Source organism: Sinocyclocheilus grahami, unplaced genomic scaffold (genome assembly GCF_001515645.1).
Source record: "Sinocyclocheilus grahami isolate Dianchi unplaced genomic scaffold, SAMN03320097.WGS_v1.1 scaffold510.1, whole genome shotgun sequence".
NCBI classification, from domain to species: Eukaryota; Metazoa; Chordata; class Actinopteri; order Cypriniformes; family Cyprinidae; genus Sinocyclocheilus; species Sinocyclocheilus grahami.
The window spans coordinates 547,759-562,986 of NW_015505689.1; the positions used below are offsets into that span (position 1 = coordinate 547,759).

The 15,228-nt window shown below is 35.9% G+C and overlaps 1 protein-coding gene across 4 annotated transcripts in view; it reads right to left on the minus strand.

Moving 5' to 3' along the window:
• The window catches only part of LOC107554714 (multidrug resistance-associated protein 5-like), a 54,382-nt gene that overhangs the window by 25,005 nt on the left and 14,149 nt on the right, over nt 1-15,228 (minus strand). Inside the window, exons 4-9 of one of the 4 annotated variants that reach the window (XM_016237304.1) lie at nt 14,934-15,081; nt 10,025-10,258; nt 9,533-9,706; nt 6,270-6,417; nt 2,262-2,410; nt 2,061-2,120 (exon numbers count right to left, since the gene is read on the minus strand). In XM_016237304.1, the coding sequence (XP_016092790.1) occupies nt 2,061-2,120; nt 2,262-2,410; nt 6,270-6,417; nt 9,533-9,706; nt 10,025-10,258; nt 14,934-15,081 (913 nt within the window). Of the gene's footprint in view, nt 1-2,060; nt 2,169-2,261; nt 2,411-6,269; nt 6,418-9,532; nt 9,707-10,024; nt 10,259-14,933; nt 15,082-15,228 lie in introns of all 4 variants that reach the window. The other 3 variants (XM_016237303.1, XM_016237306.1, XM_016237305.1) reach the window with 3 other exon arrangements.

Sequence of the window (15,228 nt, forward strand, 5' to 3'; positions counted from 1 at the left end):
TTATAATAATTGTGAATGAGGATTGGCACTGTTAAAGGGATAGTGCACCCAAAAATGATACTGTGGAAGTCAATGGGGACCAATACTGTTTGGTTAACAACATTCTTCAAAATATGTTCTTATATGTTCCACAAAAGAAAGAAACTCATACAGGATTGAAACAACTTGAGTGTAAGTTAGGGGCTGTTCACACGGAACGCGTTTTTTTCATTCCAATGTGCTACTTTTCCATTGTTTTTCTATGTGAACACGCTAGACGGACGTGTATGACCGTTGCGCTTGCGTCTTGTGTCTTTTGCAGCATCTCACACATGAGTGCCACGTTTTAAAGACACAGGGCCCTATCATACACCTGGCGCCAGGCGCGACGCAAGTGTTTTTTGCTAGTTTCAGCCCGACGCAGCTGTCATTTTCCCATCCTGCGCCACGTTGTTTAAATAGCAAATGCATTTGCGCCCATTTGTGCGCCCATGGGCGTGCTGGTCTGAAAACAAGGTGTGTTCAGGTGCATTGCTGGCACGTTACTATTTTGAGGAACTGAAAATAGACTACGCCATAGACCAACTCCAACCTGGTCTAAAATCTGGCGCAATATTTTTTCTTTGTTATTTAAAGAGTGTGTTAGTAATATGCGCCTATAGGCGGGTGCACAACACGCGTACACTTTGCTTATTACACACACAGGGACGCGCAGCAGCACACAAACATTTTTACAAATGAAAATTACATTCCGCCATGTAAATAGTGAATCCGCCATGGCGCGAGCACAACTGGCTTTTAAAGGGGATGGGAGATGAGACTCTAATTGGTTTATGGCAAGTTACGTCCAAAAAAATACCCATTACTCATTAAGAGAATAGGGAAAACACGTTTAGACCATGCGCCGGGCGCGCCGACCATTTTTCCCATCCTTAAACTAGCAAAAGTGGATTCGGACATGCCCTAAATGCAATTGCGCCGTGTGCTTTAGACCATGCGCTTAGATCGTTAAAATAGGGCCCACAGTGTCAAGTAGGGTTGTGCCGAATGACGATAGTTTGAGATATCACCTGTGGCTGATGCCTTTGACAATAGCAAGGCAATTATTAATATTATTATTATTATTATCATCAGGCTAGTAATACCATCTAATTAATATTAGGGCTTATTTGTTCCATTATATATTTTTTCTGCATTTTTACAGTGTTCAGCATTTTTACACATTATAATCAAACCAATCACATAAGATTATATTGAGTTTATGAACGCAATGGCCAATCAGAGGCGTTCAGATGAGTCATCGATGAAACAGCAGAGTTTTGTTGTTCAGCGTGCACTGACTGCATTCTGACTCATGAATTCTCTCATCATCTCAACAACAAAGTGCAGATGTATGTGCAATATTAGTATAAGAGATTTATTCATCATACACTGTAGACAGCTTCACTGATTTTATCGGGAGTGTTTTTTATAGTGCATAAACTCACGCTAGACTGAAGTCAGTGATGATGTTCTTTGGTAATGTAAATGTTCTTTGCTCGTTTTCTGTTGCTGCTGTTTGAATAACTGAGGAAATGTAAGGCTAAAAATATCAAATGTATTCTTACGTTTACATTATAAAAATCAGTAAAAATGTAATAGCAAAAAGACACATGCACCTCATCCTGAAGGTGGATGTTTTAAGAATGGTACAACAAAGATCTTTCAATCAGAAGACAGAAGGCATGTAGTAGATTGTTACAACAGGGTTTTCAGCAAAGTTTGATCATGTTGATAATTTAGAGGACTTGATACTGTAGGCTTTATAGGTTTAAATAATTTTCGGTGTTACGCTATCGCACAGCTTCAGAAGACTTATACATGGATCACTTTTATGATACATTTATGGTGCTTTTTGTCAATTTTAAAGTCCCAGGCTCTATTTTTTCAGTGTATTGGAAAAGAGCTGCCTGGATCTTCTTCAAATTTTCTCCTTTTGTGTTCCACTGAAATTAATTCACATTTTAAATAACACGAGGGTGAGAAAATAATGGCAGAAGAGTCATTTTTGGTTTGTTTATGGATGTGGATGTGTTTTTAACCTGAAATCGTTTCACGGCCACAGAGCCTTCGGATAAAGCACGCACCGCCAAGGGCGTGACCTTTAGAGCAAAGGTCATGGAGTTGAAAACAGCAACGACTGTGAAGGCCTGCAGGTTGTGACAGAAATGAAAACTGGTCTCTGTGAGTTCAGTTGTTTACGAGCCTCGGGCAGAAAGCGAAGTGCAGAAATATGGCTGTACCTGTGCTGCGGTGAGATCATAGCCCAGAGCCATGTGAAGAGTGAAAGTGCACACGCTGGCTATCACCACCACCACTGGAGCCACACCCACCGTCAGGCTCTGAACACAGCCGGCCCTCTCCAGGATCCTCCTCTCTTCTGATCGAACGCCTGGAGACACAACAGAGGAGACGTCAAAGCAGCAAGAGATGGTTTTCTGTTCAATGACTGCATTCACAGTACAACTAACAGGTATGACTCTCTAAATGTCCTGGAGCCGCTTGCATACACTGCTTAGACTAGTCTTACAAGTTAGTCATCCAGTTTTTTAGCTAGTCTAATTTGAATCTGAAAAGTAAAACAGATTAATCCTTGGCTGACTTAACCTAGCTGGTCAGACTAGTTTTTAAGAAAATGTGCTGTATGGGAATTTTTTGACTGTGTTAAAGCAAACAAACAAACAAAAACACCATAATAAGTTTGCAGATATTTAGGAAACATGTTAAGTTCACACACTTGCTTCTCTGAAAAACAACACTACAGCCAGTTATTCTACTTTGAAATGTGCGTTCCGTGTCAGAATGTCTGTTTTTGTTTTGGTCTGCGTGACTCCGCCCACTGCCAGTTTAACCAATAGTATTTCGATACCCCGGGTTCCCAGTTGGTGGAAAACACAGCGTATTGCAGCCATGGAAGCCAGCAAATGAATGAATGAAACCATCATATTTACATACACACATACATACATACATATTTTATTTTATTTTTTATTTATTTAGTCATTTAGCAGATGCTTTTATCCAAAGCGACTTACAAATGAGGACAATAAAAGCAGTCAAAACTAACAAAAGAGCAACAATATATAAGTGCAAATGACAAGTCTCGGTTAGCCTAACGCAGTACACGTAGCAAGGTGTATATAACACACACATACATATATATATATATATATATATATATATATATTATACACACACACACACACACACACACACACACACACACACATATACACACCAGAGCCAGTGGTGGTTTTGTAGGCAAACATTAATGCCTTGAATTTAATGTGAGCATCTACCGGTAGCCAGTGCAAATTGAAGAACATGCGTTCTTTTCGGCTCATTAAAGATTAATCTTGCATCGGCATTTTGGATTAATTGTAGAGGTTTGATAGAAGTGGCTGGAAGACCTGCCAAGAGAGAGTGTGCGATTAATCCCAGAAAAAGGGTGTGATTAATTAGATTAAAAAAATACTATAGTTAGAGCACCCTCACTATTTTAAGAAGCACCCTCAGTAATTTGATTATTGTGCTTTTTGTCATTTTTGGATTCCAAGTTTTCATTAATTTCATTTTATTGTAAAAGAGCTGCATGGACATTCTTTAAAATGTAAAAAATAATAAAAATAAATTAAGCACACACTTATCTCAGTCCAAAAAAAATGACATTTCTATTTCGCATTTTGCTAATTCATTTTTTATCAAAATGATAACTTGAAAAATTGCAAAACATTTAACTGCTACATTTTATTTCATCCAACTGAATGTCAATGTCTCAGTTAAATGACAGATGATTAAAAAAAACTGACGCTCTCAAAATGAAGATAAGGCACTTCTAATGTATTAGTTAGGGCTGCACGATTATGACAAAAATCATAATTGTCGATTATTCCATTGAAATTGTAATTGCGATTATTAATTACGATTATCACAATTTACACTGAATGATGTTTATACCATTGTTTGATGCAACTGCATGCCGTATTTTTATATGAAAAATAAGCTGAAAACACACTTTTCTATAGTATTAAGCCTCAAATGTCAACTATACATCGGATTGGTTTCTTCTTTAAATTATAAAAAAAATAAAAATATGAATGGTAGCATAATGTTATACTAAAACTAAAATTAAAATAATGGGAAAAACCCTTAAGACAACATGTAGAAAGAAATAAACGCATCTTATAAGCTGAAAACACACTTTTCTATAGTATTAAGCCTCAAATGTCAACTTTACATCAGATTGGTTTCTTCTTTAAATTATAAAAAAAAATAAAAATATGAATGGTAGTATAATGTTATAGTAAAACTAAAATGAAAATAATGGGAAAAACCCTTAAGACAACATGTAGAAAGAAATAAACGCATCTTAAGGATGCAGAATAACATAAGTGGACTTTGAACGATTAATTGCCGCTTTGAACGATTACGTAATTGTGGCATCCATAATTGTAATCGCGATTAGAAATTCGATTAATTGTGCAGCCCTAGTACTAGTACCACATTATGTTCAATCCGGCAGCAACAGTGAGAAGTGCGACTGTAACGGAAGACAGATAATAATCATAAATGGGATGTTGCAGTAGATGGGGATGCTGAGGCACTGGCTGGTGTCCAAGTGCCCCATTTCGCCTCCCTCTGCTGCACTAATATTTGTCTCCCGACTGGCTGCAAGCTGGCACATTCATTCAGCGCCGCTCTCTGGCTTACAGCCAAAGTGTTTTGCTGCTGGTCTAAACAACCAGAAGCTCTGGACGTAATCTCTGAAAACACTGCTGGATCTACATAATTCATATATAGTAGATGTTAATCTATGCAGGTTGTGATATTTTATTCATAAGTGCATGCAAAAAAAGGTGTAAATAGAGGAAAGAAGGCCATGCATCCTTCATTACTGCTCAGCTACATAACAGAGAATATCTGAGGTAAAAATGGATTACTAGAGCAGTGCATCCCAGTTTAAAGGGTTAAATGATCTGTTTTCTCCATATACAGTGACCTCAAAAGAATTTAAGACAAGCTAAATGGTACGTGGCTGGATATTTTATATGTAATGAAATGGCGTTCAGAGATTTTATTTAAAAAAAAGGATATACTAAAATACTGTTCAAATTTAAGACAAATATTATATTAATATTCAATGTATAATATTCATATTTGATTTATGTCATGAACTACACCTGATTGTTTTAAAGGGTGATTTGAATACTTTTGGTATAGTATTTTTTATTTTTTGTAAAACTTTACAATAAGGTTCCATTTGTTAACTATATTTGATGCATTAAGTAACAATTAGCAATAAATATGTTACGATATTTATTAATCTTTTTAATGTTAATAAAAATACAGCCGTTCATTGTTTGTACTTATTAGCTCAGGTCCATTAAAAAGCATTAGATACAACTTTTGAATTTTATAATGTATTATTAAATATAGGAATCAGCATCAATGCTTTAGAAGTATTTTATGTTAACTAATGTGGCTTACTAATGTCAACAAACTAAACCTTATTGTAAAGTGTTACAGATTTTAAAAAAATGTTTTTGAAAGAACCTCAAAGGCTGTATTTATTTGATCAAAAATACAGTTAAATGTTGCATTGTGAAATATTATTATAATTTCACAATATTAACCACAATATCATTTAAAATCTTTCTGATATGCCTATTTGGTGCTAAAGAAAGTCATTATTTTCAATGTTGAAAACAGTTGTGCTGCTTCATGTTTTTGTAGAAGCCATGATAGATTTTATTTTTTAGGATTCTTTGATGAATAGAAAGTTGAAAACAACGACATTTATTTGAAATAGAAATCTTTTGTAACATTATAAATGTGTTTACTCTCACTTATGATACATTTCGTGCGTCATCGTTGAATAAAAGTATTCATTTCTTAAAAAACTTCAAAATTTTGAACTGTAGTATAGATCCACATCACCCAAATTGTTCTTATTTAACATTCAACAAAGTCAAACCGTCCCAAGGCATTATAGAAGAAAGAGCGCTGAATGCTTTTGTGAGTTAATCTGGAAGCTCAGAGACTCTCAGGACATTCAGTGACGGAGGACAGAGCCAAGACAGCGGATTAGGAAACTTGTTCCTTTGAATGCAGTGCAAAGCCACAGCGATGATCCTTTGATTTCCAAGGAGACCATGACATCTGAGCGCTCAGTCGCCATCATTATACACTCACTTCCAGTTTGGCTGAGTCAGTGCTACTGTGTGAGTGGGTGCAGCCGAGTGCTGTCTTACTTTGGATGTTGTTAGCAAACGCCGTCTCCCAGCAGTACATCTTAATGAACTTAATGCAGCCCAGGATCTCGTTCATCAGCCGGACTCGCCGGTCCGTAACCGTCACACACCTTTTACGGAAATACGCTGTCAAGCGGGAGGCCAGCATCTGCAGGAAACAATTTAAATGTGAAGAACAGCCTGTACAGTCAGACACAAGACTACAGTAGGGAAATCCCACGAATAAAACTGTTAGTGTATGGACCAAGGCAAAGTATAGAAATTTTAGGTATCAATTTAGATTAGGGAACATTATTCAACCTTAACTAGTTGCTTATTAGCATGCACATTGGCTGCTTATTAGTACTTAAAAAGCACATGTTAATGCATGACCGTATTCTAGATCCTTTAACACTGCCTAATACCTAAACATAACTAATGCAACAACAACTACCTTACTTATTAATAAGTTGCAGTTTATTAGGGCTGTCAAAATGGCTGAAAAACTAAATTCGAATTTTTTACTTAATCAAAATTCGAATTATATGCGAATTTAAAATGCATAATTTCAGTTAGGGCGAAGAAAAGCTTTTGGCTTCTCTTCTGAGGCCACAAGAGGGCGCATCGAGCAAAATATTACTAATGCACATTTATTCAAAGCATAACATGACTATCTGTGAAAAAGTGCATAATGTTATATTAACCAATTATAATTAAGTTACTTAAACAACTATAAACAAAACAGGATCATGTATGTATGCATAGTTTAATACAAAGGGCCGAAAGCCAATCACACAGAGTACATTTTTCATTTAAAAACACGAGATGCAGTGGGATGGGAAAAAACCCTCCATAAAGTCTCGATATATGTTTTTTTCACAGTTAAACTTGCATTAATTTTACATGGCTTTCTAAATAAAAGCGATTGCTTTTGTGCGAGACGCGAGTGCAACGGTGATAGATGTCCCTCTAGAAAATGTGTGTTCTGTGTGAACGGCTTGGTTTCAGTTTTGATGTAAACAAGATCTTCTCCACATTGATGTTCTCTTTTCCCGCAATATTTGTAATTAACAACGCAGCAGCGCCGCATCTAGTGGCTTCAACTGGATAGACTAACAAAAACATTATAATGCAACGACACTTACATCGTTTTAATACAAAGGGCCGAAAGCCAATCACACAGAGTACATTTTTCATTTAAAAACACGAGATGCAGTGGGATGGGGAAAATCCCCCGCCATAAAGTCTCGACATATGTTTTTTTCACAGTTAAACTTGCATTAATTTTACATGGCTTTATAAATAAAAGCGATTGCTTTTGTGCGAGACGCGAGTGCAACAGTGATAGATGTCCCTCTAGAAAATGTGTGTTCTGTGTGAACGGCTTGGTTTCAGTTTTGATGTAAACAAGATCTTCTCCACATTGATGTTCTCTTTTCCCGCAATATTTGTAATTAACAACGCAGCAGCGCCGCATCTAGTGGCTTCAACTGGATAGACTAACAAAAACATTATAATGCAACGACACTTACATCGTCATCGTATCTCGTGCACCTCTGATAAGGGCTGCCTCCTAAACGCTCACCTAAAATTCGAATGCAACGTTTTTGCATTCGAATGTGGATTTTTATTTCAAATTCGACGAATATTCGAAATTCGAATTTGTTTTGACAGCCCTACAGTTTATTGAGGGAAAACTCTTAGTTAATAGTGAATTCCCTACTCTAAAGTGTAACCAATTTGTTTTTATTCTGAAAATGACTAGAGAAAACTCTTATTTGTTGCCTGGGGTCATGCGGAGTACTTTGAAGCTGCCTGAATAGGGATTTTGGTCTGTCAAAAATGGTCTACAGTGAGTCTGGTTCACTTCCATTAGATGGAGAAAAATCCTGGAATGTTTTCCTGCAAAACCTTAATTTCTCTTCGGCTGAAAAAGTCATACACACCTTGAAAGGCCTGGGCATGAGTAAATAATAAGGCCATTTTTTTTAATCTATCTGTCTCAAATCACAACTGAACTACAGCTGCATGCATGAAACCATCTTCCCTGACAAACCCATCATAACATCATAGTATAATTGAATCTAACATCATATTTTGTTACTAAATGACTAAAAGAACTTTTGATTTCAAGTCTTAAAACTATGCAGAAGTATTTGTATTTTACCTTCTGTTCCTTACTGAAAAAAAAAATCTCATACCAGCCTAAGTTGGTGTCTCAGTCTAGTCAGGGTGGTCTTAAACCAGCAATCAAGTTTAGGCTGGTTTAAGCAGGTCAGCAGCCGTTTTATTCATGATAAAGCACGGCTATGACCGCTTCACCCATAAACAATCACTAATATAGCCTCAAAACGGTGCAATGTATGTATTTCAGCAAGATTAACTGCTTGTTATTTATTTAATATTACTGTATTTATTGGTTTTCTGTTTCAGGTATGATTCTGTATGTCCATCAGTTTACACTGTAATGACGCTGTGCTGCAAATCAGTCTGTTTTAAACTAAAAGACGGAAAACAGACATTTTCTCATGCTGAGAGATAAGCAGATGTATGTGTCTGAGAAAATATCATTGTATTAAACTCTGTGAATGTGCGAGACTTCTGGTTCATTACTGCTATAGGGAAATAACAAGAAGAATAACAAAGTGCAGTAAAGAGTAAAACTGTTCGTGCTACAAACCAGTGTGTTCATAATTAAGATAATACATTCAAATAATATGGTCAAAAACACCAGTGTGCAATATCAAGCAGCAAAACTAGAGGTTTTGCACAGCTAAAATAGCTGGAAGCAGATAACACCGGAAGCCAGACACATTAAATTTACAAATGGCCACGAGAAAAATAAGGTGGATTCTCTGTTTTTATTTGAGCTCTATTAGTTGATTCTCTTGCCGTTCACTGTTGCTGTCAGGAACTATTTTTTTGGCAGAAGGACAAGATTTAACGAACTTGAAAAAAAGTTACTTTTTTGGTTTTAATATTTTTCGTTGTGGGGTAACTATTTTATAAAAGCAATAAGGTACTCAAGGCGTGGCTTATTGTGAATAAATCACGGTTGAAGGGGTTGCAGGCCTAACAACGCACTTCAGCCTTGACTTATTCCACAATACAGCATGGCCTCTCATGCCATATCACATAACACATATCAGATCAAAAGTGAAAACGTCAGATTCAATGTCTTAAAAAAAAAAAAAAAGATTTGGGCCATTCAACAGCACTGGGAACTTGGCCTCTGTAAAGGCTGTTCCTTTTATTAACAAAAGGTTTAGATGTGCTTATCTTACCATGGTGGGATAGAAGATGACAAAAATGGCCGATCCCACGAGTGCAGTCGGTCCTAAGAAATAGATGGTGTATGACAGACCCAAAATCCCAACGAGAGGCCCTCCAGCCAGCAGACAGCCCACCGAGACGGCCTCGTACAGACGCTGTCCATCACTGGAGCAAATGTTTACCAGCTGAAAGAGTAACAGGATGAGTCACCCAAACTAAAACATGGCACGCTTAACCCGCATCAGCGCTGGCACAGTGCATTAGCGTCATACAGCACTCAGGCCTCACAAACACAAGCCCAGTTTGGTTTTAAAGAGCCAAAAGGTCACATGAAAAAGTGAGCTTAAACTACGCAAAGACCTGAACCCTCTCAGATGTCATGTTCCCTTTACATTCAAGTGAATAAGGCATGACCTGAGAAGCTGTTCGAAGCTTGTTTACAAAAGTGCTGCTCCTAATGAATAGTTTAGTGTTTATTACGGGAGTATTAGCACACGGTTCACCTCTCCTGTGCTGATGTCTTTAGTGCTGCGTAGTCGCAGGATCTTCTGGAAGGCGAAAGTGAGCGCGGCTCCCCGGAGGCGTGCGGCCGTGCGATAGCTGACAGCCCACACTAAAGCCAGAGACCAGGAGCGTGTCAGCTCCAGGAGGAAAATCCCGGCGACCAGAGCCAGACCATACAGCAGCTTCACCTCTGCGCACTGAGAGTACTCCAGCAGGGCTCGGATCAGCAGAGCCTGAGAATAACAGCACACAACCAGGATGCTGAGCGAGGAGACAGCTGTAAGACTTCACTGAGTTTTTGTTTTTATTTGAGCAGAATCAGAATTACACGAGGAGGGATTCAGAGGTGAGCTTTGAGGTTTTATGGTATCAGAACATCCTTTGACTTGCGCTGGGGTCGTGGGATCAAGTGCTGCTTCTAAGAAAACACTAGAAAACACTTTTTCTTTGACTCCGTCTCAAACTATTCTCGTTCTAATTATAATCCAGTCTGGTCCTGGAATGCTAATTGTTCAGTACAGTTGCACTGCGCATCGTATTGCTAAAAACTGAATTCATAAATAAAGAAATTAATAAAAAAATAATTTATCATCCTCAGTCACTTTTCAAATTGCTCCTATGCCACTGAAAAAATTAATTTTTCATTTTTTGAAAAAGATAAATACTTTTATTCTGTGAGGACCTATTAAATTGTTTAAAAGTGACAAGAAAAGACATTTAAATGTACTTTTTTTTTTTTTTACATAAATGCTGTTCTTCTGAACTTTCTATACAGCAAAAAATACAAAAAAGACCTTATGCCTTATTTTTTAAAGAATAATAATTTTATTCAGTAAGGACCCAATAAATTGATCAAACGTAATGGTAGAAGACATTTCTAAAAATATATATTTTAAATAAATGCTTTTCTTTTGGACTTTCTATTAATCCTAAAAAACAAAAACAAAATGGAAATGGAATTGGAAAAATTAATTTGTCATCCTTAATCACTTTTCAAATTGTTTGTATGCCTTTGACCAAATCAAAACGATCAAAAGTGATGCTAAAACATTTATAATATATATTTTAATAAATGCTGTTCTTTTGAACTTTCCATTCATCAAAGGATCCTGAAAAATAAAACATATCATGGTTTCCACAAAAATATCAAGCAGCAAAAACTGTTTTAACATCAATAATCATAAAAAAATGTTTCTTAAGCACCAAAACTTTGCCATCACACAAATAAATTACATTTTAAAATATAGTCAAATAATAAAACAGTTATTTTAATTTGTAATAATATTGCACAATCTTACTGTTCTTACTCTATTTTTGATCAAATAAATGCAGCCATGGTGAGCATTAGAGCCTTATAAAACATTTCAAAATCTTACCGACCCCAAACTTTTGAATGGTAGTGTAAGCCTGAAATAATTTGTGACCCTGCAGCACAAAAGCAGTGTTAAGTCGCTGGGGTATATTTGTAGCAGTAGCCAAAAATACATTGTATGGGTCAAAATTATAGATTTTTCTTTTATGCCAAAAATCATTAGGATATTAAGTAAAGATCATGTTCCTTGAAGATATTTATTAAATTTCCTACCGTAAATATATCAAAACTTAATTTTTGATTAGCAATATGCATTGCTAAGAACTTCATTTGGACAACTTTAAAGTTACTTTTTTTTTTTTTACATAAATGCTGTTCTTCTGAACTTTCTATTCAGCAAAAAATACTTCACATTGACCTTATGCCTTATTTTTTAAAGAATAATAATTTTATTCAGTAAGGACCCAATAAATTGATCAAAATGGTAGAAGACATTTCTAAAAATATATATTTTAAATAAATGCTTTTCTTTTGGACTTTCTATTAATCCTAAAAAACAAAAACAAAATGGAAATGGAAAAATTATTTTGTCATCCTTAATCACTTTTCAAATTGTTTGTATGCCTTTGACCAAATACATTTTTCAAGTTTATTCAGTAAGGATCCATTAAAACGATCAAAAGTGATGCTAAAACATTTATAATATATATTTTAATAAATGCTGTCCTTTTGAACTTTCCATTCATCAAAGGATCCTGAAAAATAAAACATATCATGGTTTCCACAAAAATATCAAGCAGCAAAAACTGTTTTAACATCAATAATCATAAGAAATGTTTCTTAAGCACCAAAACTTTGCCATCAAACAAATAAATTACATTTTAAAATTGCACAATCTTACTGTTTTTACTCTATTTTTGATTAAATAAATGCAGCCATGGTGAGCATTAGAGCCTTATAAAACATTTCAAAATCTTACCGACCCCAAACTTTTGAATGGTAGTGTAAGCCTGAAATAATATGTGACCCTGGAGCACAAAAGCAGTCATAAGCCGCTGGGGTATATTTGTAGCAATAGCCAACAATACATTGTATGGGTCAAAATTACAGATTTTTCTTTTATGCCAAAAATCATTAGGATATTAAGTAAAGATCATGTTCCTTGAAGATATTTATTAAATTTCCTACCGTAAATATATCAATTCTTAATTTTTGATTAGCAATATGCTTTGCTAAGAACTTCATTTGGACAACTTTAAAGGTGATTTTCTCAATATTTCCAGATTTTCAAATATCTCGGCCAAATATTGTCCTATCCTAACAAACCATACATCAATGGGAAGCTTATTTAATCAGCTTTTTTTTTTTTTTTTTGATGTATAAATCTCAATTTCGAAAAATGTACCCTTATGACTGGTTTTGTGGTCCAGGGTCACATATTTGAGTATTTACTTGAAGCCATGGACAGGAGTAGTGAGGACATTTTGAATTTATGACATGAAAAGCGTGCTAAAATGTACTGCAAATAAACATAAGAGCTGCTGAGACTATGGCTGACCCATGCAACACTAAACAAATCAACGCAAGGAAATACAGTAAGCGTGCTATTTTGTAACATGTAATCCCTGATAATGCTATTAAGCGAGTGCTGTCAGGGGCATGTGCGGCCTTGTGTGGGGAAATAAAATTAACAGCTGCGTTCCCAACAGCATCGCAGTAAGAAACTCCCAGCTACACCAAAATAAATCCCCTCATAGTGAAACTAATAAGATCAAAAATGTGTGTGTGTGTTTTTTTTTGAAGAATTTTTTTAATCCGAACTCGAAATCACTCTTTGTTGAATAAAGATCTAAGCTCATTTGGCAACAGAAATAAAGCAGCAGGCAATAACGTGAATAATATGAATAACATGACTCCTGGACCATGGAAAATCCAGACACACGTCACAATCCTGTGGATTAATACTAGTTTGAATTACGAGAAGGTATGAAAAATCTCTTTTTTATATTACGATTTTAATTTTGAGCCTGCATGAGCTGCAAATATAATCTCTCGATTGATCCCTTGAATATAAAACTGTTCATAAATGTGTGCAGGTATGTTTTCTGTGTGAAGCAGGAAAGTGCTGAACCATCACAGTGTTGTTCATGCGCAGTTAAAGTGACCGTTCATCCATGAATTTACTTCCTGTAATCGTTTTTGCACTAGGGGTGAGCGATATGGACAAAAATATTATCACAATATTTTCCCCATATCATACAATATCAATATTTATCACTATTCATTTACCATTAATGGGGAAGGAAATGCTTTCCACATGTTTGTTAGACCTCGAGAATGAATGTAAAGATAATTTGTTTGTTCACAATTAAATGCCACAGAGCTTTTAGTTTAGGGCTCCGTGACATCTGTTTTATTTCCCACTAAATTTAGTTTTCCATTTTATTTATTATCCCCCCCCCCCCCCCCCATGCAAAACTCAAAACAAAAACAAATGAAAAGGTTAATACTGACGCAAAAAAAATATGTGAGACAAATTTGACATTTTCTGTATTATTCAATTTAGCCACCCATTTTCACAGCTCCAAGAATAGCCACAAGGGTAGAGTGAGATTTGGGGAGAGGGGGAAATATAAAAAAGTAAAGACTAAAAAGCTTTAAAATATTCCTTGTTGCAAACAAAGTTCTCCAACGCCTTGGACCACTCCACTGTACAACAGGGAAATATGCCTTGATTATCTTTTTTTTTTTTTTTCCCCCCCCCCCCCCCCGGATTCTCTGTTTTATGATTCAATACAAATTTCTCATAAAAATGGTGTCTAATTAAACAAATTAATAACTTTAATTAAAAATGTAATCAGTCTTTTAAAATGCAATAAAATTAAAACATAATTTACAACAAGCATTTTTATTTTTTGTCAAATACGATGCTGCACAACAGCGCTGCATAACTATAAATTAATGAATAAAATCCTTGCTTGCATGAAATTCTTTAAACATACTATTACTGTTATTATTACTTTGAGAATTATATTTTAGTACACAATAGTAATATATTTCTGTAATAATTTCTTCTAGTTAAAACAGACTTTTATTTTGACGGGTTTCAGTTTTACTTTCAGTGTCGGGTGTGTTTTTGACTGTAGTTTTTTTTCTGCTGTAAAGCTCCTGAAGTGACCCTCAGAGCAGCTCTGAAGATGAAGTTCATGTATTCATGTCCTCATATATCAACTTACATTTTATTGCGATCTCGATATCATACAGTTTATTATAGTTGTACCCAGCCCTGTTTTGTCACCCCACTTGATTTATATTGTGACACACACAAAGAAAATCTTCACACAGTTTTTTTAATTCAACAACGATTCATAATGATCACAAGTTGCCAAGCTCCAAAGAACTATTGCATCAGAAGACTTAAATACAATGCACACATCATAACAATTTTTATGTCTAAATAATGCTTTTTGTCCTCTTGGTTCTTTTAATTGAACTATCCCATTAAGACAAACAGTTAGGGTCTGGATAGGAGAAGCAGGTCAAAGAGCAGCATGCAACCCAACACTTATGTCAGAAAGAAAATGAGGACAACTCACAGGTCCAACAAATCCAGCCACCATGGTGATGAGCAGGGAGAAGATGGCCACCAGCATACGGGTCTGACAGAACCTCCAGAACACCCGGGACAGAGACGCCGCGTCCTTCCCCCGTCGCTTGAGCTCCTCGTGCCACAGCCACTCCAGTCTGAATGATGCATCACCAAACACAGAGTGTTTAAACCACATGTGGACTTTTAGTGTATAAAATGAAGAACTGGGTACGTCTTTATTACAATCTTTTATTAAAGGGATAGTGCACCCAAAAACAACAATTCTGTTAGTGTTGGGCGAT